General features: G+C 43.9%; 1 protein-coding gene across 9 annotated transcripts in view; it reads right to left on the reverse strand.

Moving 5' to 3' along the window:
• HIVEP1 (HIVEP zinc finger 1) overlaps nucleotides 1-26,199 on the reverse strand; it is a 122,902-nt gene that overhangs the window by 64,815 nt on the left and 31,888 nt on the right. The window contains exon 1 of one of the 9 annotated variants that reach the window (XM_075416927.1): nucleotides 20,628-20,874. The exons of 7 other annotated variants lie outside the window; for them this stretch is intronic. In XM_075416927.1, coding sequence (XP_075273042.1) covers nucleotides 20,628-20,637 — 10 coding nt within the window. In that variant the 5' untranslated portion in view covers nucleotides 20,638-20,874. Of the gene's footprint in view, nucleotides 1-17,987; nucleotides 18,269-20,627; nucleotides 20,875-26,199 lie in introns of those variants that run through there. One more of the 9 variants, XM_075416926.1, reaches the window with a different exon arrangement.

A 26,199-nucleotide genomic window follows, 5' to 3' on the forward strand; every position in this document is an offset into this window, starting at 1 on the left:
CAATAAATCTACACAGCAGAGATTTTCTTTCTGGGGTGTGTTGGGGGAATTAACTTGATAGTCTGTCTTTCTTCTTTAAAACCCTGTCCTGAATTCCAGGCTGTCTTTAAAAACCCAGCCTCTCCAAACTCCTTCACCCCTCACCACATAGCTCAGAGAGCATGCCTCTGGGTCATCACCTCCAGCCACCCTGCCCACTCCTTCCTCAGAAACTCCTGTCCTCGCTGGACCATCTTCATGTATCGTACTGGACCGAATCAAATACAGCTTAAGACTTCTTCCAGACCAAAGGTCAGCTGCCTCTGCTCCATCCCTTCCTTCCCACTCTCTGCAGTGTTTTCTGAGAGCTACATGCCAATATCTGTTTCTCTAAAAAGCATCTCTACTTTAAATTCTATGCTATTTGGTAGATCCACTTCACACAGTGCTGCAAAATCACACTCGCCTTCAAAGTCAAAATCCTTCTTCAGGGTAACTACACATTAAAGACAAACTTAAAGCTTTTCATTAATTTAACTAATGCATCTCATATATCTCAGTTTTTGCTTGCTTGTTTTTGTAATAACTTAATAGGTCTTGAAGCTGCAAGCTGAAGCGTGTGAATACAGTCCAACATACGAATAGTGCAATGACACCAGTGGGTCTTAGTGCTAAAAACCCAAAACACTAAAAAATCCACAATTAACCTATTCTGCTAAACCTTGCTCTGTGGACTTTGCAAGCTTATCTTTCCATAGCAATCTTCTATTTTTGCCCTGTTTTTTTATGTGCTGAATGAAATGTTACTAGCTGCAGCTTTAAAAACAACAAAAGAAATTGCATTGACAAAAAGAAAAATACCTTAGAAAAACCAGTCACTACAAGCTGATGTAGGACTAGGTGTACCTGAAACATAAAACTTAAGGAAAAGCACAAATATGAGACACTTTCCTGTTAACAGGGTGCTCCAGCCATGACCTGGGGCTTAGCCATTCTACCAGGCTTACAAACAAAACAACTTTGGGCAATTCATATTCTCTTCTCAGGGCAAACACAAAATTGGGGGTGGAAAATATACTTATTAAGCCAATACCTCACTTTGGTGATTTATTACACTTTTCTCCTCTACATGCTCCCATCCTCCCCCAAAACCTGAGACGAAAACCAAGTGTCAAGCATCCCACTGAGCCTTTGGTGTTCTCCAGTCCATGAGCTGCTCCCATCAAAGATGGTGGGAGCAAGGATAAACCACCTCTCCAAAAACGGCGCAAACCCTACAGAGGGTTAGGCGGACCCTAAACAAAGCAGGGAAGCTGTGGGTCGATTACCCTAAATCATCCAAATTTGCTAGACACTTCCCAAAGTACTACTTTGGGAGGGAGGGGGCCATTTGGCAAGCACACAAGAGAAGATCAGACATGTAAGGGAGATGTTCTGTACGGAAAGGAAATAAAAGTGTATCCTATATTCACCAATATATTCCCAGCAAATGAGCTGAAATTGCAAGCAGTGCTGCAGCTTTCTTATTTTACTACTTTGGAAGAACTATTAGACATGAGTTAGTAAATCGCTAACCATTAGTTGAAGCAGAAATTGCAAGGTGACCTTGCAGAGCACCCCACAGCACACAGCAACAGGTTCTACTCCTTGAAAGACAAGGCTATATAAAAACCTGCTTTTTATTTCAGGGGAAGGGGGTGGAAGAGAGGAAAACATTCTGGGGGCCAGACTGTGATAGGACAAGGGGTAATGGCTTTAAAATGAAAGAGGTAGATTTCATTTCATTTAAAATGAAAGAGGGTAGATTTAGACCAGATATAAGGAAGAAATTTTTTTTACAATGAGGGTGGTGAAATACTGGCACAGGTTGCCCAGTGAGGTGGGAGATGTCCCATCCCTGGAGACATTCAAGGGCAGGCTGACGGAGCTCTGAGCTACCTGGTCTAGTTAAAGATGTCCCTGCTCATTGAAGGGGGGGTGGACTAAATGATCTTTAAAGGTCCTGTCCAACCCAACTATTCTATAATTCTATGATTCAGCCAGCTAGTAACCTCCCATCTAAACAGGTATCCACTTTTTCAGGAAAAATAAGAAGACTTGAAGTTTTCTGTCATGGGAGGCCAAGTGACAAGTGTCCACATTATTACGAAGGGATTATTTTCTGGTCACAACCACACACCGGCCTGCTAAGGCTATGCTCAGCTCTAAGCACCTACCTGGCCACCCTGCAAACCGCACGAGTCATTTCCAAGCTCCCTTGCTCCTCTTCCCCAAGTCTGTGAAATGAAGAAGGTCTCAGCTCGGAGCACGGCTGTGCCAGTCCCAAGGCACTTGTCAAAACCCATCTCCAGTGCAGCCAGCTCGCGTCATGCCTCTCTCCTCCCGCCTGCCTCCTCCGGCTGGCCCCAGGAGCCAAGGCTGGTCCTGGGGACACAGCTGGCCCCAGGGGACACGGCTGGCAGTCCCACCCGCAGGCACCCTGCCCACCCCAGCTCACCCGCAAAGGACAGCGCTGCCCTGGCCCTGACCACTGCAAAAAGTCAGAATTGCTCACATCATACAAGTCCGGCAACGGGGAGCGGAGATGAAGAACCCAGCATGATTTATCAGCACCACTGACAAACAAAAATGTGTTGCAACAGAGCCCCAGAAGGTGTTTTCTGGGGCTGAATTTATAGAGACAGGGAATGAAACAGTGAAATCTTTTAACGACTTCTCTAAAGTAGAGTCCTGACCAAAATTTGTTTCTTTTTTTTCTTTGGGTGAGGTGGGGCTTGTTGTTAAAATATTTGCTCTGTGCCCTGGATGGTAATCAGCATCAAATCTGAAGAAAATAATTTAAATCCTCTCTCTCTCTCTCTTCCCCCCCAGTGAAATATAATAAAAAAATTTCTGCCCAAGAAATAAAGTAGGCTGATGTATCTTACTGGCACTGCGTTTTTTGATTATCTCTAAGATACCCTTAGACAACAAATAAGCTCTTGAAAAAATATCCTGCAACGTTGATGTTGCAAATTTAGTTCATTATTTTTATACAAAATACAGTTAGTACAAGAAGCTGAGAGGTTTTGTTTAGTAAATAAAGAACAGGAAACAAATACGGTAGTATACAGATAGTTAAATTTATTATTAATACGCTAAACAGTGTTTTGAAAAATGAAGCAGAAATGATATAGATCCACTCACACTGACCTCATCCCACATTCTCATCCGTGGAATAGCAAACTATTATGATTTCTTTAAAAAAAACCAAGTAAAACCTAAACCAAAGTCAAAACCTAGCCCTCTTCCCCCCCACACTTTTTCTAGGTTCACTGGTAAAATTTTCTTTCCCTACTTGCAAGCTTAGGGAGATGATTAGCTGCTTCTTACAGACCTACAAAATGATGGCAGTCTTCAATTTGAACATCACCCGGGTGTTTTTTCCTTTTTTATTTAGAACTCACGCTCAATTTTGCATCGTCTGATTGAAGATGAGGGGGCGGTGAGGAACGCGTGGGAGAAAGCCACAGCAAGCTGCTGCACACACCAGCCCATCCTGCATTTGGAAGCGAACAATTAAGCCTGGAGGGAGCTCGCTTCAACAGCGATGTGCTGAAGTGAGCATCCAGGGACTTCGAGTCCCCAGACAGGTATTTTATTTTTTTTCTTTGGCCTTTAACAAAAAGATCTTACGCAAATCGACCCCGTGGCACAACAGGGTATAGAGACTTGGATCCAACTTTATTAACTCATTTACAGTAAGTTGTGGTTTTTTTGGTTTGTGTTTGAACAACGACTGCTGGAAAATACGGTGAGTGGGAGAAGAAATTATTAGAATGTGCTTCTTGACTAAAACAATGAAAATGCAAACCCCGTATAATGTCCTGGAACTGCTTTTTGGCTTTGTTTTTAACGTGCCTGTTTGGACATTTTCTTGGTAGCACTAAAATTAATGACTTCAGAATCAGCCCCAAATTTCCAAAACTATTAACATTTTAAATAGAATTTTCCCCATAAATACCCTAATCTGTTTATTTTCATTTTAAATATGTCTTACCTATTTACAGAAGTATTTTTCTCAATTTTTTTTCAACAGCTCAGCTAAAATACATTTCTGCTCAAAGTTTCCACATTTCCAGCCAGAGAAAGGGTAACTGAGACAAAAATTGTGCATGGTTAATAGGAAGAAAAATAACATCGGAAACTTTGGATGCACAAAGAAGGGAAAGAGGAAAGAACCAGGCCAACTGGACAACGTCTCTCGCTCTTCAGTTTCTCTTCTGTGAGGAGGTTCACAGCAGCTAGTAGACCACTGAGTGTCCCCGACCTAGGCACCTGAAGCTTTGTTGAAGGAAAAGGCTCCACCAACTTCTCACTAAAGCTTACGAGAGCCCTACTTAAAACACCAGGAATGTTTCACCCAAACTTAATATAGACCAAAGTGGCATTACATGAGGAAAGTGAAAAGGTGTTGGGGTAGAGGAAAAAAAAGTCCACAGCTGTCCATCTGATACATTCTCCCGACGACAACCTGTGATGGAAGTCCAAGACGTGTCATTTTTCGCTGATGCACTGATGCGCACAGCCAAGCCAGGCCCGCAGCGAGGTACCAGAGCACCTGAATCACATCAGCAAGACCTTCCTGCTCCTCTCTATGGCCACCAGACTCGCCCAAGTGCTGGTACTTATGGCTGTGAGCAGTAGGATGAGGTCGGCATCCATCAACTGAACGCACGTATCCAGTATTCCCCGTGTGAACTGCAGTAGCACAAAGGCTTCTGCTGCCTCCAGCTTGGGGAAGACCTTGACTTGCGCACTGAGCTCAGACAGCATTTCTCTCTCTTTCTTTGTGGTTCTCAAAGACAGGGGCAAATATTTTGCTCCACGTTGAAACCGGTGAGGGAGAAGGAAAGGAGACAGGAGAACAAAAGCAGGATAAAAGACATTCCGGGGAAAAAAAGAAGAAAATGATGAAGTACAATACAAAACTGATACGCAGTGTCTACGCTGTAGAAATGACGCACTGAAGCAATTTTCTTCTCCTTTTTCTTTCTCCTCCCCGAGAAGATGACAGATCAGTTCATACTTTGAGGACTCTACTTAGGAGAAATCACAGCAAGTAGGAGAATACTAAACACATGATTCCCCACTTCTTTTGCCTTTTAAATAAACATTGGACAATATTTTACTGGTAACTAAATTTAACTAAAATATGCACTCATACAGCAGATAACCTACCGCTTTCATGTCTTTGGCAGTCTTTCTGTCCAGCTCCTCATCTTCTGTGATTACAATTCATTATTACAAACCAAATAACCTCAGGTTAATCCTGTGGCAGGATTACTGAATTTCTTATAGGTAGTCAGGTGTTTGGCTTTTGGCTTCATAACTTACAATCAATTTTAAGCATATAATACTCTAAAAAAATCAAACCAAAACAAAACCCTAAAGCCACTCCACCCCAAAAGCCAACAACACCCCCATTCCTGTTAAGCTCATGGTTTGGGTATTTAAATATCTTAGCTCTGATTTGTTTTATCATATTTAGTAATTACTTCCAACTGTATTAAGCTGTGACAGTTGTATTTCTAAAAATTTCCAGAAATTAAGTTTTATTCAAATTGAAAACTCAACAAGTATTCATTAAGAACTCAAGCCAGGATTCACTAATGGAATCTAACCTTAATTATCAATTATCAACTGGATAAAATTTACACATTCACACTCCTAGTAGTCAATTTCGAAAATTTTGGTGGCTGCAATTTTATTACCTCACATGCTACAGCAAACAAAGTGTCTGGAAACTGTTACCCCAAATCTAGCACAAAAGCAGAGACAAACCCAACAGCACTCATTAAAATCCCTTGTAAAATTGGGATTGAAATATGGAAAAACCGATACCATTTTAGAATTATTACCAGGATACAGTTCTGAGCATGCAAACAGTTTAAATTCCCGGCTTAATCCACAACTTAACTACAGTCTGTCAGATGACACCTTAGGAGTCACCTCCTCACAGGACAGCGAGGGCAATGCAACCCAACCAGCACCTTAGCAGCCTACATCGTGGACTACGGAAAAGTGTTTTTACCTGGAAGGCTGTCTTACAACAAGCATGCTCAGGCAAAGAGACGCAATCAAAGCACTAAAATACAGAAAGAAATAAATAGGTCGAATCCCTGTATCTGTTTAAACTACTCGTACGTTCAATTTACGACCTTGTGTGCGGCACTGAGGAACTGACCTGCAGGTCTTGATGATTCTCTGAAAATAACCACAAAGTGCACAAGGTTCATTCCTGGGCAATTCGCTGATTTAGTTTTTTCATTCTTTGTGGGAGGGGGTGGTACTTGCAGACAAAATGTTGGGTTGCTTGAGGAAAAATACAGACAGTAATAATACAACTATTTCAGAAATAGAAAAAGTTCAAAGGGCAATACAAATACTTAGGAGCCTGCAGATGATTCAGTATTAGAAGAGTCTAAAAGATTACAGCAGCTTAATTTACAGAGAGGTGGAAAATATTTCACAAAACACGAGTATATAAAATAATAAGTGTTATAGGTAAGGTCAAACTGAGCACTACTGGAAAAACAGACCAAACTGAAACCTCCTAACTATCTCTTACAGTATCAAGCTGTAGGTCTTCGGAGCTGAACTTCTCTCCAGTTCTGTTTTACCAATTTACCTCAGCTCTCACTTCCTCCCTGATTCCAGGCAGATATTTGAAATATATGTGTTTGAGATTTAGCTTTCCCACTGCAAATTAATTCATCGACCAATTCTGTTTGAAAACACTTAAGAGGAACCCTTTTAAAGAAAATGAAATATTAGCTCTTAGGCTTTTGTCATAAAATACTGAAGCTGTGTACCAGGCAACCTAACACTCATGTTATTAAGAAGAACACACCCTGCTAAGGGTGAACAGATAACGTTCTCAATGGAGATCATACGTGATTTTCGGAACACCACCCAACTACTAATTGCATTGCATCAAAGGTTAAAAAAACCCACAAAACACAACACCGTGGTCCACAGCCGGTTCTTGCAAAGTTGCCCACAGAACCACTCGTTCTTCTCCCTCTGAAATACTGTGCAGGGGCTGCTTTGTGACAGGATACTGATGAATCACCCCAGGGTTTGTTTTCAAGAAATGAGGAAAGAGTTAAAAATAATCCTGGTTGCTTTAGAAACTGACATCCTTTGTTTTGGTTGAGATGAAATACCATCACAGGCATGCAATACCCTTTAAACTTGCCACTATTCCAACAATAACTAAAGCTGTTCTAAGAAACTACCACCCAAAAAGAGATCACCACAGATCTACAGAAAGTTTGCTGTTGCAAAGCTGGAGTATCCTCAAATATTACCGAAAATACCCAGCTGAGTCTTGTTCGGAGTGACCTGACTGCAACCACCAAAACAGGACAGTAACTCACTGCCCACCAACTCCAGCAAAAACACAGCAAGTAAAATACCAAATAAGGGCTTTCCTATTTTCACCAGCAAGTTGAAGCTAACCCTATTTTCAGCAAACGCAACCCTCAACCCAAATCATTAAGATGACATTTGTAACACACGAACATTAAAATGCTGCTATAATTTAATCATAAAGTCAAAACTGTGCGAGTTTAACCTGCTTTTTAGCTTTACTATTGCACTTCACTCAAATCACAACCTTTTAGACCTCGCTTGTTTGCTGACATAGACACTTCTGGTCCTAGTCATGAGCTTACCTGACCACTGACCCTTCAATATTTCCTTTGAACAACAGAGACTTTTAAACTCGTAAGCTGTTTGCCTTAAAGCTGGCACCACTCCATCTAAAACCATCTCGATCATTAGAATTCAAGCACGGAAAGGGCTTTTTGTTTTGCAGTATTTTAGCTTCCACAAACCGGTCCCCAAGCCCATCCGTGCTGAGCCGTCTCCTGCGCTCTCGCCGCTCTCTGCCCGGAGCCCCGACAGCTGCCGATGGCTCCCACGAACACAGACCTCCTGTTTTGACATCTGTCCCTGCCCAACCGAAGCAACTTGAAAAGTTATTGCTGGCTTGGTTCAAAGGACCGCTTTGAACCAACCCAGCAATAACTTTTAAAGCAATATATTGGAATATACCCATGTTCTGGTGATAGCCACCTACAGACAGTATATGATGCTACACGTGACAATATATGTGACCTGACTTATAAGTCTCTTGATCTGAGTCTGTCTTAACATTTTGGAGATTGTTCTGACTCAAACTAAAATTGAAAACATTGATAGGCAAAACGAAGCTCAATAGTTTGCAAACTCAACTGCCATCTCTCCCTCTGCATATGCGTATGAATGTACACATTTTTAAGGATGCATAATTAACCGTAAGAAAATAGTTCTCAGAAACCAGAAAGCTAAAGTATTTATATCAAAAGCTGAATCTTTCTCACTCTATCTGCACAAATAAACCCACTGCAGCTGCCAGCTTTGTGAAAGTGAGCAAGATGAGGTTCTAAACATAAATCAATTTAAGCAGTCAGAAACCTACAAGAAGTACTGAAGCTGCTTTCAAATTCCATGCAGACTTTTACAAATAGAAAGTCATTGACTTAGTCTGTGGAAACAAAGTTAGTCTTTTCTAATGCAACACAACCTTGCTATCACATGCACCATAGTTTCTATTAGGGCCTTTTAAAATCAGAAGTATGGTATTTCTAGGCAGTAGGGTAGTTTGGGGAGGGTTGGAGCTGCGGGGGTGAAAGGGGATACTGATCTCACAACTGCAATATTGTTTAAAATTCCAAGTGTCCACACTGGTCAGACAGTTTTGGGTTGGGTTGGTTTTATTCTTGGTCTTTTTCTTTGTGTTTTTTTCTTCCAAATTTTGCTATGTATTTATAACCATAAAAGCCAGAAAAGTGACTTAATTGCGAGAGGCACTACAATCAGACAGATCTAAGATAAAAATAAAACTCATTATCTACAAGGCAGCTCTCAGAAGTCAGCTAACACATTGGCATCATAAGAAATTAATTCATCAGTATATTTTTGACAAGCACGGTGTTTTCCTCTGAAAGGTCATTTTTCTAAATTGAGCAAAGTATTAAATATCTTTGCTGTCCTGCTGCACAGCCTGAACTTAACTCACAAAAAGTTTTCACAGTCAAATCAAACTACAATTGAAAGAAATATCTGAAATAAAGTTTCGCATGCATTTGAATTTGACATTTGTACCACTGGAAGTGTAAGCAAAGAGTGAGGCCTGTTCATACATTTCATAAACTACATTAACTGAAAATGTGCATACTTAGTAAGTGCAGTATAGCCTAGTCTGGCTCAGAAAGCGTCCTTTTTTAAAAAAATTCCCCAAAACATGCACTGGTAAGCCTGAAAGGTAGATCTGGACGTCACTCGCCACTGTCTAGGATCTATGTGGGTCTTTCTCACTGAACTGGGAAACCCAGACTGACAGCCTACACACCGTGCTCTGCTGCGTGCCGCCTCAACACCCCTCCACATCTTCCCTCTCTCATCAGACAGCGCCGGGATGGAACCCACCAGAGCCACTGCCCAGGGTCTGCCTTGCGACTCCCACGCTGTCTCCAGGAGGAGCTTACCTGGACTCTCATCAGCTGGCGGTGGCGAAGTCTTGTGATGAACTATGGAAAATACCCACCTCTCCCACACTGGAAAAGGAAACTTCTACCCACAACACTGACAAGAAAAAGCAGCTCCACGGGATAAAAACTGGGGCTCCTCTGGTGCCAAAGCAACATGCCAAAGACAACTTCTCTCTGTGAATAAATACAGTGCAAAGGATAAAGCTTCTCTCCTTCTGCACCTACTGGAGTTCTGCGATGAGTGGGTTTCCCGCAGCGCCTTTCTTCCTGGCAGCCAGGGGTTACAGGAGTGTCTTCACTTACGTAACTTCGTTTCTTGAGTACACAATTACCCAACATACACAAGGCACTCCAAGGTTGGTTTTTTTTTTTTATTGAAGAAAAATTAGTTTCTTTCCAGCTGGAACTTTTTTTTTTTTCCAAACTAAGGTCTGTAAGTGAAGCCGCAGAAGCGCTCTGAATGTGGTGCGCCGAGACCCTCAGTATCCCAGCTAAGCCGACATCAGTTTCTCCACACGGGAGACGGGAATGTAGGCTGAGCTCCAGACTTGCAAGTGACCTCAGCATTCACAAGAACCTCCTCCATTTTCACCCCTGCACCGTTTTCCTCCTACGGCAGGTCAGCCAGTATCTGCTGAACATTCCTCCCAATGCCATACAAGACAGCTGCCTACGCCAGCAAGCCCCACGACCAGAAACAAATGCCCTTCCTGCCATTTCACAGCACGACATCTTTGACTGTATTCTTCCTAAACAAAACACTTTTCCAACTCATTTTACAAGAGAAAGACGGTGGCAAAGAGCAGGATACAAACAATTAGGGGAGTATTTGCCCATGAAAAGGCAATCGGACACTGCGTGGGGAGATACCTCCAATCAAGCCCCTGCTCAACTGCAGTAAGATCTAGAAAATCGAACCCGCATTTGAATAGCCATCAGTGAAGTCAAACCCTGAGCTGCCAGGCCGCTCATACACAGACCACAAGGGACCCATTACAAGGATTTGTACCCACCACAGTTTCCTTAAAATACGTTCTCCCTCCAGAACAGGTCTTCAGCTAAAAGCCACTCGAAAACCATGGAAAGTTTCCCTTCGGGCACACGTTCAGGCAAAGACACAGCACCAACACACCGTGAAGGCACCAGTCACCTCCATCACCAGTAGATCTGTGTCAGGCAGAGCGTGACAGAGATCTTCAATCACTTGTAAGTGGAAATGCGCCTTTTTAACTGGCAACCTGAGTAGTTAAAAAGCAGGAAGGAATCCCAATCACCCCGATGCTGGTGTGGAATTATAAACCCAGAGGTCTGAGGGTGATATGGGGAACTCACTGGTGTTCATATCACAGTCTGCTGCTGGTGAAGGATCAGGGCCCTATCTACGAAACAGTGTGACAGACTTATATAAAAGGGGGGAAAAGTTAGTCCCCTTCTACCAAGAAGTTTAACTTAAATATACTATTAAAAAATACTGATTCTGTTTCACAAGCATTACAGATTGCCAAAATCCATACCTCTATTCGAGGTCCTAAACATCCTGACAAAGTCATTGCGGCTGTTCACGTATCATTCATTCTTTCACCCAAACCACTATTTCTAATCATTTTATCCAAAAGCAAAGTGGTGGAACTTCACAATCATAGTGTGTTTGGAGGTACTGTAAAATTTCCTCGCTTCATCGCTGTTACACCTCGTCACAGCTGACAGGTCTGGTGCAAGACAGTGTCACACTGGGGGAAAGGAAGATGCAACGTGTAACTGACCTGCAGCCTGCTCCTGGCCACGCTCCCTCAGCCAGCTGGGGATTTGCGAGGGTGGGTAAGGAAAGCTCTCAAGGTGGCCTTCCAAGCAGCTGCACATCACCACCACGGCTACTGCAGAGACAGAGACATTCCCACTTCTGGCCGGCCACCCGCTCCACTGAGGGAAGGGGTGGAAAGGCTTTTCTAGACCTCCAAGATACAGAAGGAGCAATGAAACCATCAGTTTGAAGAGATGTTGACAAACATTATTTGTCTTTGTCATTGTTTTAAGTGGAGGAAAAAGGTTGTCTTGAGGGAAATTAAACGTTTTAATAAGAACATGAACAAATACGAAGTTGTCAGGACGTAAAAATGCAACCTCCATAAAACTACACCTGTTTTGATCTATGCAACCAAGAAAGATACATTAAAAATAACCATGCTACACTCCGCTTGAATGCAGTTGACATGAGATCTACAGGAGAGAAAATCAAAGGTAAATAACCAACCAGACTGCTGTTACACTGCTGACTGCTGAAGATACGCAGTGGGAAATGATACCTCCCATCTCATACAATTCAATAATACTTCAGCAAAGCAAACCAAAATTTTATTTGTAATATTCCATTTCTAGTTCAGATTTGAGATGGCTGCCCCTACTAATTTACAAATTTTTATTTCATAAATACATCACATCTAATTTATATCGAGGAAGTAAAACTTAAAACCAAACAGTGCAACAGCAAAGCTTCCTTAAGGCATAATGCCAAAGAAAACCAGAAGGCTGCAGTAAACCGCACTAGTAAACACATTTTGTGAATACCTGGTGCAGTCCAGCAAGAATCTCTGTGCTGTATTATCACAGGGGCTTTAGGCAATATACTGCAAATCCTGCGTAGTAAGAAGTGGATGAAGCATATCAAACCATACACTGTCCTCTAAAATTCCCTATATATAAACTAGGCTTTAAGAAATTAGGTTGACATAATTATATTTTAGTGTTGGAGAGTAAAATGCATTATTTGGCACATTATCCTCGCAATTATCCCCAAAGCAAGTAACCCATATCCATAAAATCAGAGCAAAATAAATTGAAAGACGTAATGGCTGGGAAATACACTGTTAGGGTGCACAGATCGTATTAACACCGGAGTCAATGCTGGGACTATCAATAAGACGTTTCGGTGTTTTGAAACCCTGAATTAATTTTTTTTTAATGACCTACTGGCCATTTCTCCCATTCTAACACTACCACAGGGCATAGTTAGCACTGTGTGGCTGCAGTAGTTGATTAATTTTTATAGCTTAAAATGGCCTATGTCGGGCTGACGCCTAGCTTCCCCACGAAAATTGTAGGCTCCCTTGCCTACAAGGGGATGCTGCTAGGGGGAATCTGCCCAAACCCTTTTTCAGTGAGAAAATTCGTTACCAAAATCTAAGGTGTTTGTGAAAAGGATGAGTTTCAGCAAGCTTTACATTATGAAATATTTTCTAGAATGGTCTGTTTCATCTTTTCTCAAAAAAAAAAAAACAAATCCAGACCCCCAAAAAACTTTTTCAAAGCTTTGTTTCAAATTTCTTACTAATTTACACTAAGAAAAGCCACGCAGACTTTGAAAAGTCAAAGTCAAAACAAAGTATTTAAAATTTACAGCAATGAAACTCTGATTTAATATGCATTTTCATTTCAGAAAAATTACAGAAATGTGTCAAGTTTTGAGTTTTCTGACATTTTAGTTTTTGTTGCTTTTTCATTTTAAATACAAGTAATAAAGGAAAACAAAGGCACAATTCTTAATGTCAACAATGACCTATGAATCTAATTTCAATGAGTTTTAATTATGGATGTTCAAACAGAATACAAATCTACTCTGAAGATCATCTGACATACCCTCAAGGAATGGCTTGGCATGCACTTATCAAGTGTGGATTTAACATCTCTTGTCTACTCAAATGAATTAATTAATTCAGTGATGTTCAGAGGACTCATTCTGAAAACACTCCCCGTTTAGGTAATTTCAGTAGGGATACATTTTGCCTTTTGCACAAACAACACTACATCCACCGTAAAGCTACAAACTTGATTAAGGATCTCAAACCGCTGGCCTTTGTCGCACATACACCTATCCCTCACAATGGTATGCAGGCAGAATGGCATGCAGATGAGTACCTCTCTGTTGCATGGAATAAATTAGATGAAGTTGAAATGCCTTCCCCAACCCCACGCTCCAAACTCAGGCGAGCTCAGGCCGACGGTGAGGCACCCAAGGATTTTAAGAGAATCAGAATTTCATCTTACATTTTTATTAGGAAACCAAAACTTCCTGGCACAACCCCACGACATCCACCTAGCTGTGGGAACTCCCTTGCTACGACATCCACTCCCTTGTGGCAAGCGACTCCGCAAACCAGCCAAATCTCACACAAAGGTTTGCTTCTTCATCGCTCCTCTGGAATCCCAGGGCGTAGATGAGAGCGAGGACTGGCTGCCTTGGAAAGTGTCCAGGCACAGAGCAATAAAAAAAGCAGGTAGCAAGGCGCCTGCCTACCAGCAATGCCAAATTCCCTCTTCTGTGGCGAGCAGGGGAGTGGAAGGGGACGCTTGTTTTCCACCGCACGGTTCAGTGATGGGAAGGCAGAAAACATGGGACGATGCTGGGGAGGCGAGAGTGAAAGGCCACAGGGAAATACTTCTTGGGGGGAAAAGCTGGGTCTCAGGGTTAAGCAACTTGTCGTGGAGCATGCAAGTTTGGTACCGGCACCCACCACAACATTCCTGCGTGCCTTAGTCCACAAAACAACGTTTCCATGCTCCAGTGATTTACTGGAGAGATAACTTCTGTTCCTAAAGAACACAGCTGCTGCATACGTCAAGTCTTACAGAGATATTTAGATAGTTTATTGCATACCTCTTACATAGAGCGTACTCTTGAATTAACCCCTTAGATGCCCTCCTGAGCATGTCTTCTCGTTTATGGGTACCTTTTCCAAAGGGGCACCAGAATTCAAAGACAGCTTGATTTGTTGCTATTTCATCACATATTACAACTGCATCCAAAGTGGGGGCACTAACTCCTCCTGCCCTTATACATTCTGACAGGTTACACTGTATAGTTAGACCAGCAACTTCAGAAGCAGCTAAAGAGTCAAAGCACCCAACTACAGTTCTCTTAAACCAGCCTGGTTTTCAGCAAGGGACTTTCTGAAAATCAGACCCTATTAAATTGTCTCAGACTGGGCTCACACAAAGCGAACTGCCTAAAACCCTTCTGCAAAAACACCTGACTTCTGCATGCATCTCCTAAATACAGTGTAAAATAATTATGGTACACACAATACAAAATTAGGGTAGTTAGAAACTAGCCTCTTCTTCCAACTTGTAGCAATTAACTCCAAAGTCAAAAATCCTCAAAATTTTCGAAGCCACTGTGACGTTGGTGATGGATTTTAACTGATTTTCCCACAGAAACTGATGGTAAAACTCCCGTCAATTCAAAGAGCGTTCATCTAACTCAACTTCCAAGTGCTCTTGACAATCACATTCATAACTTCTGGGTGAGGTAACACACGTTTCAATCTTTTGGAAAATGATCGTTAAAGATAAATCTTATTATGAAGTAATAAAAACCTGATATTTATCTTGCAATGACAATAAAGACCTGTAATAAAGCACATATGTTCAACCAGAAGAAAATCTTACTGTGCTCTGCACGAACTGGTTTGTGGCCATACACTTCATAACATACAAGACCCAAACAGCACAGTACGTCCATACAGTGTCTCAAATGGACACTTAAACCACACTGAAAGAAATCCATACACTACTTTGAAACTAGCTCAGCCTCCCACCTGACATTTGCCCTCCGGCTGGATTAGCAGAATGATCTTTGTTAAGATCCAAAAGCCTTATCCCTGCTTCTCAGTCTCCCTGTACTACCCACTGTCCAGATGAAAGACAACTTGCAAAGGTTTAGGATCACTTCTGGTAAAATATCCTACATGAACTTCCATCATCACATTTAGCATCACGAAAAGATTTCCAAATATACTAATGGGAAGATTTGTGCTTGGCTTTTCTTCTGGAGTCTTCCTCTGAATAAGTTCCAAGATTCAGTTACAGGCGCCTTCTCAATATCTTTTCACAATACAAGCCAGGACTGGATGAACCAATGTTAATAGCCGATCCTCCGCTACTTAGTATGTCCTGTCATTTGTCATCGCCAGGGCCACTGGCACTGCTGGGATTTATAATCAAATCATGGTACATAAGAGACAAATGAGCAAAAATTCTTCTTAATTTGCAATGCCATTAATTCCATTGTAGTTATATTGACTGTACTAAAAGTCTGCCATTTTTAAATGGTGCACAAACACTTCACTCCCTGTGACAAGCACATGTATACTGAAACACAGATACAAAGATACACTGACACCAGCTCCATGTCCAGGAAGTGAAAATATCTGAAAGGCATATCTACACAGCACCGATTAAGACAACCCATAAATCCAGCGAGCTTCAGCAAGGCTCCAGAAGCGAAGCAGACAGCAGGGCATGTCTCACTTCCCTCAAGGAGGAAGCATTTACTGAAACCCTACACTGTCAAAGGTAGCTGCCAAAACAGCAGCAATTAATGCTTTCAGCTGCATATGCCCAGCCTATCCAAAATAATTTTAAGGTCAAGCTTCATCCATCTTCATTTGTTTTTAATTTCACCAAGGCAACTGCGACAAACTTACCGAGTTTCAGGCTGAACTACTTCGGGGTCAGGGGAGACAGAAGAGAAAGAGAGGTTAACGCAAAGTCATGTTTTTGCCTTACAAGCCTAAATAAATAACTGCTGGTGATGCAGAACAATACTGCATCTGTAAAATAAACAAGAGTCAAATCCCTATAGCTGAAACAACCAAAACAGAAGTTACTTTATCTCTTGGAAAGTAGCTGTCAGTATTAATGACATATGCAAAAGACAGCTGAATTACATACACACAAAAAAACCCCGACAGCAATCTTTACTTATAGAAATGCAGCGGACGCAATATTTCCAGTTCCCAAAAAGAACAGCTGTGAGCTAGTGTGGGAACAACCGAGGATGTCCGAACGCAAGCAACGTTCTCGTACCCAAGCACTTCAAGCTCCCCAAGCAAACGACAGTTGCTCACATCCAAAGGGGACAGTCCCAGTTTCGCAGGCTCCTTCAACAGGTAGCGGGCCTGCTGTGCACAATACGCTCTCCAGCGACACGATTCTCTTCTGGATTCCTGACGGGAAGTTTCAGAACCAGAAGGCACCAGCAACTGCTGCAGGAGGACCTGCCACCCTTCTGCTTCCCGGCCGGGGCACCCAGCTCCTTCCCGCAAACCAGGGTTTCTCAGCTCCTTCCCGCGCAGCCCGGAGTGTGCTGAGCTGTGACTACCATGCCCTGCTGCCATAAATCCCATCCTCCGGCTCCCCGTGCTGCCCCTGGGCTAGCACACCGTGGCACGGCCGCATCCTTGGGCCTCAGGTGTTGCCAGCCCGGACATCAGCATTTTTAGAACTTCTGTGAGCACACATGCAGGTAGCAGGGATGCTTTGCCAATTAAAGCAACAATGCTCCTCTCAAATGTCTCCACACAATAAAAACTCGGCTTCTGGAAAACAGGTTTTGTTTGCGATTTTGTTGGGTTCCCCCCCATCCGCCCCCCAAGTACAACTTGGAGACAAAGATCTTGCCACAGCTGTAAAACCCAGTGCTAAAGCTACACTACAGCCCAAGGTTAGGCTTTGCTATTTATACAACAGCATCCTTGCATTAATACTTTAAAGTTCTTGTAGTCCATTTCTGTCTTTTTCATACAAATAATACTTGCAAAAGCAAAATGTCTTTATTCACGTAGACCAAACAGAGCCTTTTTCCCTGTAATAGCCTGGAAGCTAATAACTATTTTAGAGCAATTCCAGTACAATAAAATGCTGTTATTGGCTGTTTACATAACGGTGAATTAACCCCCACCGATACCTTTCAGGAATTCACAAAACGCACTTTGCGAGAGCTAGTTAATATGGTAAGTGCAAAAGCTGTCTCGATTCAGAAGACTGTCTTTCAAAGCAAACACGCTTAACCTGCAGTTTCAGTCATGGAAGAAATTACTCAATTAATTGCAGACAACAAAAACAACAGGGTTATAACTAATGTACAGTAAATGCTCTGTGGGTGTGATGCAAGCTCATTTCCCAGTAGTGTACTCTCTTACATCCGAACACATTTCTCACCCCACTGCTGTAAAACAGTTTAAGAATGTTAAATTTACTCAGATTTTTTTTTCCCCAACAGACATTTGTTTTCTGGCAACGAATACTATTATTAACCCAGGTAGGGTTTGTTCTCTTAATACAGCATTTTGCAGCATGGTATTTTTCATGCTTTCTTCTAGACCATAAATGATCTTTTTCCAAACTTAAATCCAAACATCAGCATTTATGAAGTTTTTGCCTGTCCTAGTGATACCCTCACAGCTACAAAAGAAAAGACCACAGTGACAGGACTCGATAAATTCCCACCCGCTTCTAGGAATTCAAGCAGGCAAAGAGCAGCAAAAAGCTGGAAAGCACAAAAAGACCCCATCAGCGGCAACCGCTCCCCTTCCGACACTCGGCGAGAGATGGAGTAAAACGCTAGTAATTAAAGGTAATGGAAAGAAAACTTACCCAAGCAAACACTGATGTCTTCTTCCGTCATTCCTTCCACTCACGTTAGAGACATCTGTCAACGAGCTGATCCAGGCTAGGAATCAGCAGAGGGCTAACACCGGCACTCGCCGCCTGCTTTACTGCTCACAGCTCTTCAGGGCACGTTTACACGCCCGGTTTACGATCAAACCGCTACCAACCAACTGCGCCAGCAACACACGCAGGTGAAAATTCAAGAGAAAACCCCCCGCTTCTAGCAGACGACAGCCAGCTCTGGGCAGACGGCAGCAATATCCCCAGACGCCCTCCCCGGCCGGCACCTCAAACCCGCCTCCCCTCAGGCCCGGAGAGGTCTCCCCCGCGCAGACCGCCCTCCCCTCACAGCTTTATTGCGTTTGATTTGCAACGGTGCCCGCAGCAGCTCGGGGCTGCCGGCTCAGAGGCGGGAGGCCACGCAGCCGCCCTGCCCCCTCGGCCGTCACCCCGCTTCCCCCGGCTGACGGGCGGCGGCCGGCCTCCCCCGCGGCCTCGCCATGGCAACGGCGGCGACCGCGGAGAGGGGCCGCCGCTGACGCAAGCGCCGCGCGCCGGGGCCGGCCGGAGAGGCCCGCGGCCCCGCCGAGCCCCGCGCCGCACCCCCTGCGGGGCGGGAGGACCCCGCGGGGCGGGGGGGTTGGCGGCGGTGCTCTGCGGGGGGTGCGCTGGTTCGGGGGGGTGCGGGGAGCCCCCCCGGAGGGCAGCCCGCGCCGATCGGGTGCAAGCCAAAGGCGGCGGGGGCTAAGGGGGTTTTTCCTTCTAACGGCGAGCCGCTGCCAACCAACGCAATGAACTGCCCTCAGGGTAGTGCAATATCGCCTCCGTCTTCTCTCAAATTAAACCAGAGAATGCAAACAGAAAATAGGCCTGATTTTGCATGAAGGGGATAAAACCCAACTTTACATTCTGTCTTTTTTCCCCCCTTTAAGGCCGGGGGGCTGCACACCGCCACCATCCCTACGAGCGAGCACCTTGCCGGGCGCACGGAGAAGCGATTGCGCTGCGGCTCCCCAGGCTCCGGAATCCCCTGGATGTGCTGCTGCCAGCCAGAAAGGATCACCCAGAGCCACGCGTGCACACACGCTGGCCTCTTCTGAAGCAAGCCTTAAAACGCTGCGAACGTCTTTCAGCCGCTGAAGGTGGCGGGTGAGAGCGCGATGTGCCAGGCCAGGTCAGGTTGCCATTACATCCAGAGGCTCGGGGCTTTGCCTGTGGCACAAATGACACCGCCCGCCCTTAACGCCCCGAGAAACTTTTGGCAAGCCGAGCATAGGTAACAAGCCACAAACCTTACACGTAAACACCACAGCTCATTAACGTTCAGCAGGGAGGTACGGCGTCTGCAGCCGCTTCAGCTTCTGTCTCGCAGCGCACCACCTCCCCTCAGAGCTCTCCGCTGGCCATTTCTCACAACCAACCCGTGTCCCCCCTTTGGAGGACGAAACCTCTCTAACTAGCGAACCGACACGGCTGTGGCTCTTCGCGAAAACCTTTCTCCTTGCTGTCGTTCAGGAAGATTCTGCCCCACACACTGAACCAGTGGTTCACTTACTTTATACAGGCAGAAGAATGGGCCTTGGAAAATGATTTGTGCCAGTTTCAGACTTCTACTGGAGCTAAAATCAGGGTCTCGGTCGAATTCTGTAGCATACAGTTTTGAAGGAAAACATTTTTATACAACTCTTCTCTTTCCCTTTTTGGGAGACAGCCTTCGTAAGAGAGCTTGTGAGAGGCAGTCAAATCTCCTACTGCAGGTCTTCAGACTGATGGCAAAGTACCAGGGCAAGAAGGTTACGTTAAGGTCAAGGCGTTTCCCATTCCTATCAGCCATCTCCAAATGCTATGGGCAGGCATGTATCTTTATGTATCTTTACTAACCTCCAAGAAACTCTACCTCTTCTCCTCACGTGCAGTAATTTGCCCTGCTAAATCCTGAGCTAAAGGCACCATCATCTTGCTGGTAACCTTGTTGTTAAGAACGGGTAAGGACAAAGAAATAAAGAAGAATCTCAGGTGTCTGTCCCTAAATGACCAATTTACCTTCCAGGAAATACAGGTCTCACCATGTTCCTATACCTCGGCACAGGAACTGGACAAAAGAGATGAAGTTTGAAATCCCAGTGCCACAACTGTCCTGATGCTGTGCCCCACTGTCCTGGTTTTGGTCTCTTCACACAGGAAAGCAAACCCAAGTATTAGGTTAATGACCACCTTTCATTAAAAGAAAAAAAATTGTTTATAAAAACAAGTAAGAGAAGGCCACAAGCACACTGCAAAAAAAAAAAAAAAAAAAAAGAAAGTGCATTCAGCTGTCCCGGGGTAGTAAAATTACCCATGAACTTTATAAAGCACCTCCTGGGGTGAATGCTGTAGGACTTCTGTTTACTCACAAGAGCAATGCTGCAAAAATGGGGAGAAATTAGATGTTCTAAGTCTTTCGCACTGTTCTTGCAGCTTAGATACTTATGGCACTAAATCAACACAAGTAACATGCACAAGTGAGTAAGTCAATAACTACAATCGTCACTGCTGCGCAGAGAAGCTTGAAACCAAAGAAAGATCAACACGAATGATCCTAACTCTAAATCTGTAAAACAAACGTAGAAGAAAATGTCTCCTTACATGAGATCATAGCAGGGCGCAGATGGCTTCAAGACACAGCGTACATGAACTGTTTTCTCCTTTGAAGGCTCCAAGTTGGATGCTTAAGCCAACTCCCAGTGAGTTTTCCTGCATAAGTGGGACCTTCAGGAGACTCCTACTGCCACCCAGTTCACAGCAACGACCTGGCAGCATGTGATCATCACGCGAGCTTCTCTCTCCTCCCCCAAAAAGGGGCACAAAATGAAGGATGCCAACTGTTTTCAGTCATTAGTGACTGGAGATCGCAGCACCTGTATTTCCCCACTCTTCCTTCTTGGAGGAGTATTTTAACAGTCTGAAAAAAAATAACTAGTAATGAAACAAAAATAGATTACAAACTGATGATCTTGATTTTCTAAAGTTGAAACCCCAATCTCTTCCACTGGAGTGAAAGTCCAAGTGACGAAATACAAACCTTGAACTGTGTTCTAGTGTTACTCTACTCGTAATTTTTGGAAACGAAAGGGCACCTCGTCCCAAACACTGCAATTTAGCAACTTCATCTGTACACATGTCCTGATGCCAGACGTCAAAAAGCGGGAGCAGAAAGCCTCCAGCCAGCCAGTACCCACACGCGAGTGTTCCCCCCATCAGTGTCACCGACCGGGATCAGGCTTGCCGCTGCAAGGGATGCCAGCGCAGTTGCTGTCACAGCACCGTCACCCGATGCCAGGCAGGCAGCTGTGCTCCCAAGCCAGAGGTCTCCAAAAATGTGTCTCACGAACAGCAAGCAGTCATTTGGATACAAAGCGGGGGGGAGGGGGGAGAATAAAAAGGAGGAGCTGTTTACCATCCACATGCTCAGCAGAACTCAGCCTGAATCGTCTTGTTCGCTCTCCCGGCAGTCTCCAGGAGCAAGTGAGCAGCAGAGATGGCAGAGATTGCATATGCACATCGGTTCTCTCTCTAATCTCAGCCACGTCAACTGTTCCTGAATGCTAAACTCCGCTTCAATTGAAAAAAACAAGGAAAACAAAATGTGTGTATTCCTGATGTGTAATAGATAGCTGTCCTGCAGATACAGGAAAAAAGAACTATTTAAGTATTGTTTCCATTTTTATTTAAGGTAATTCCAAACAATGAACGTGAGAAGAGTTCACTACACTATCTAGTGTTCATCCTAAGTCAGATTGCAAGATACGTTAGGAAAAGATAGCACTTCTTTGGAACCGCTTTACGTATGATTGAACAAAAATTCCTACCTGGGTTTGAAATAATCTTAAATAGTCTTTCCAACGGTTTTGTCCTGTCACACTATGATTTAAACCAGGTATAGTGCAATTTTGAATCATATTCAAACAAGCTACCTCAACCAATTTAAACTATATTTAGACCACAGTATTTTTACTACTAAAGAAACCTAACAGAGGAACAACATGCTTGGAACATCTGTCGCAGTGATTGAAAGAACTCTATGACAGGAATAGTAAACACTTATTTTCTTTTCCGAGATGCTGTCAGTCTGTTGAAGCAAAGTATCAGTGAAGTAGATTGTTTCTAAGAGGTACCTCACTCTGGCCTGTCTTCTCCAAAACAAAGATGATTAAAATATCCCCTTGTTGCGTAACCTTGTCTGCTTGCTTATTATTATCTGCTATCTCTGCATCAGGGGAAAAAACCTCTTTGTCAAAGCTAGTAAGCATGTTACAGTGTCACGTATAAAAGAAAAAAAATTTATTTGCCTAAGTCTAAAAAACTCCACCTAATGAAATTCAGATTTTAATGTGTGTCAATTATTATTTACATTTAAATAATCAACTGTATGACTCAACGCAATCCGTAAGACACAGACCCTCAAGCAAGGCTGTCCTGTCACACAGTGTAGTCTGCAGAGACGATCAGAGCCACAAGTATTTATGACCCAGCTTTCCAGTTACTTCATGGAAGATGACAACAGAACAGCTGCTCACCCCATGCTAATGCTGGTTCTCCAGAATGGGTTTCTATGGTGCTTTCTCCTTAGGCGGTCCGAATCAAGGCTCTGTCCTACAACAAGCATCCTGCCTGCCCAGACCACACAGAGGTGTCTTCCATGAGAAGGTGAAGAAGGCAGGATTCTCTGGGGCTGTTTTTGCGCCCCCTCCGAGCACAAAGCTAAAGGAAACCGATACAACAAGAAGTAATGGCATGACTCACAGGATTCATTGCAAGTCCTTCAGGTATCACTGTCGCAGGTCCAACTGCAGGCAACCAGCAAACACTACTTCTTCTGCCTGCCACCAGGCTGAGGTTTCAATCGTTTCGCCCAGCGGTAGCCATACACATCACTCTCCTGAACTAGGATCTGCCAGGGCTTTTCAGTCAGGCACATAATACGTGATCAAGAGCGGCCTGTTACTCCACATCACCCCTGCCTGACTGACAGCGTCAGCACACAGTTGCGGCAGGCATGTCTCCCTGGAGCTCTAGTAGAATAAGCCTTGAGGTTCAGCTGGGAGAAGGTAGTCCGGCAGGCTGCCAGCAGGAGAGGATGCCTTCAATAACCAACAACAGTATTGCAGGACATGAGGCAACGCAGCCCACCAAGGGCTGGAGAAGGCTGCCCGGCCCAGGTAGTTCCCTCATACTAAACTGGGTTCAGGAAGGCGACCACCACCATTACCGATGTTCTCGGACCAGCCTGGGGAAGAGCTGCTCACCAGGTCACGGCAGCGCCTCGGGGATGCTGGCTACGGCACCAGGGCTTTCAGCCACTGCTCAGAACGTCACCAGTGTTCTAGCTGAAGACAGGAGATGTGAAATGGCTTAGGAAATGTTCTGATAGAAATTAAGATGGGAACTTCAAACAAGCAGCCAAGCAGTTGCTGACCAGTGGATATGGATCTAAAAGCTTTCTGAGAAACCTCAGTATCACATAGCTAAGGCAGAAAACCAAGTATCAGCTCTCAAGAAGGACTGAAATGACTGTGAGAAGGGAGTGAAATGCCAAAACCTTGGCGTTCTCTGCCGATTACTTGGGGGGGAGGGGGGATATCAAACAAGGACAGGCATATGTACATACTCAACTAAATAGTTTAAAATCCTATTTCCTTTTCATATGTAAATATTCGTGTTAATATATATTGTGCTAAAAAGATTCATAAGACACATATATAAAATACAGACTTAAAAGCAGAATTTATCCCTCTGTACAATGTTTTCTTGTAGATACAAGGCACCCTGCTTCAAAAGGGACTGATACACAAAGCCTCAACTGGGAGCTCACATCAGGTTCTTTTGCAAACAATTTGGGAAAAGATGGTGGCTGTGTAGCTCGCCAGGGTGACACCCAACACCGGCCTTATCGCAGCCTGCTCCACCCGCAGCTCAAATCCTTCTGTACCTTTATTAAAACTGATGGATACAGATCCCGTCTTCCTGAGATCCAAGACCTGATTTCCCCACGCATCCACTGGTCCTTTCGGAGTGGTCTCCTCTGAGCTCTCTGGGGGCATGTCAGCTCTTTGCTCCTGCTCTTTTTACCCCTCCTTAAATTTCAACAGAGGGGCTTCAGCAAAAGCTATCTATTTTAAACCGTTTGTGGAGAGACCTGGATCTACATTTCCAGAGCGATAAAAAGGTAGGATGGAATTTTCTGTCAGTAGCAGAGCTCCTTTTTGACAGGCAGAGCTCCTTTTTGACTAATTATTTTAATACTGCTGTGGTTTTGTTGTAGTATTAATAATGCAGCAGGGCACCCACAGCTTTGTATAAGCATCTTTTTGAATTATTTAAAACAAAATAAAAGGGAAACAGCAGTTACTCAGCATTTCTGCAAACTGTGCAACTCAAATTTTAGCACCGATCATGGAATATGCAAAACAACAAATAGTGTAGTTGCCCATGGGCAGGCCTTGAAAGAGGAAGCACAGGTCAGTTCCACAGCTGACTGTCCCGTCGTAGCTGTACACTTGCTCAAGGATAGAAGCATCGCAGGGTTACTAAGTGTACTACTTTGTGGATTTAAAAAAAAAACACCAAACAAACCCCACAAAACGCACCACCAACCCAAAACTCCTAAGCAGACCACAGCATACGTGGAAAAAATATGTTAAATTAAACAACGTATTTCTATTCAATTTTTGAAGTTCTGGTTTCAAATAGCCCAAAGTGAAAGATCAAAGGAGAAACAAAGCTCACGGGCTCCTGTATGATTCCAGCCCTGTCCTTGGCCAATTTCAGTAATAGTTGGGTCAGGTACTATGAACTAACACTGCTGATATTTGACAACATGGTTTTCCAGCCCACATGGAGAGCCCTTCCCTCCTGCTCCCAAATCCAGCCCAGCCCCCGGTCCTCAGACGGTTCTGTTAACCCGGCCCCTGTCACGCTGGCGATGGAAGAAGCGCAGGTAGCAGGTTTAAGGGAGTTCCCTTCAGCCTAATGAGGAAATGTTGAAACGAAGCAGGGTGCAGTCGTAGCTGTGTGACTCTTGGAAAGAAAGCATTTAGGAACAGATTCATAAACAAGGGGATTGCAGCTGTCAGTAGGGGCTTAAGGCCCATAATTGGGATCAGACAACACAACGCAAAGCGCGGCGTTCGCCGCAGTAATTACCACACTTCTGCCCTTTTTCCAGCAACTTCTGCTGACTCAGGAGTACAAATGGCTGACATCCCTCCTGGGACTGCTCACGCACACAGCAAACTCCTTTCCACGCACACAAAGTCAACAACGTGAACATCGAAAGGAGTTTGAAACAACAAGTAGATGTCAAAGACCTTAAAAAGAAACAAACCGCAATGTTCCACGCTTTAACCACCTCTCTCTTTTTTTTTTTAAATACTCACGTTAAGTGCTACACTGAATAAAAACAGCTGAACAAACAATCTTGGGATTACTGGAAAAAATACAGTGCTGAAATTTTGCAGGATTATAGCCCACTACAAAGACCCACAGTTTTTTGTCCAATCTGGATGACAAATTGTTTCAGTGAATGAGGATTTCCCCTCTTTTCAGAGCAGAGAAACTCGCTGTGTATGTGTGGCACAGCCTAAATAAAACCAAAAGCATCACGAGAGTTGTTCTCCATAGGTACCCACCCCGGACACGGCGCAAGTAACCCTGCCATTCGAAACGGGGGGGAAAAAAGACTACGGAAAAGTTTGAAGTGCCGCTTCGTGAAACTTACAAAATTACTGTTGTTACAGGGAAACACACACAAACAAAAACAACTGAATTTATCTAATGCTTTATGCAAAAATAACTTGAACTGAAACTTTTTGCACAAAGAATATGAAAAGGTCACACAGAAAAAGCAACTTGGGCTGCCAAGTGACAGGTTTCAGCAAGCACCAATGCAAGCAAGCAAATGTTCGCATTAGTAATACTGCTCATACTGTCTTGTACATACACAAAAACACAATTCCTTTGGCTATCTCCTAGCCTCAAGCAGGTTATAACCTTGACACCCAACTAAACTTCAGCACATTTATTGCCAAAATGCTTTTGGCGTCAGATTTAGTAACTGTGGAAAAAAAATTCCAAGTTTTGTCTTTATCCGCCCTGCCCCCCCCCCCCAATATTTTTACAGTTTCTTTAGTAGTTTTCCTCTAAGCACTGTTATCCCTTC

The sequence above is a fragment of the Opisthocomus hoazin genome, chromosome 3 (assembly GCF_030867145.1).
Source record: "Opisthocomus hoazin isolate bOpiHoa1 chromosome 3, bOpiHoa1.hap1, whole genome shotgun sequence".
In the NCBI taxonomy this organism is placed as follows: domain Eukaryota; kingdom Metazoa; phylum Chordata; class Aves; order Opisthocomiformes; family Opisthocomidae; genus Opisthocomus; species Opisthocomus hoazin.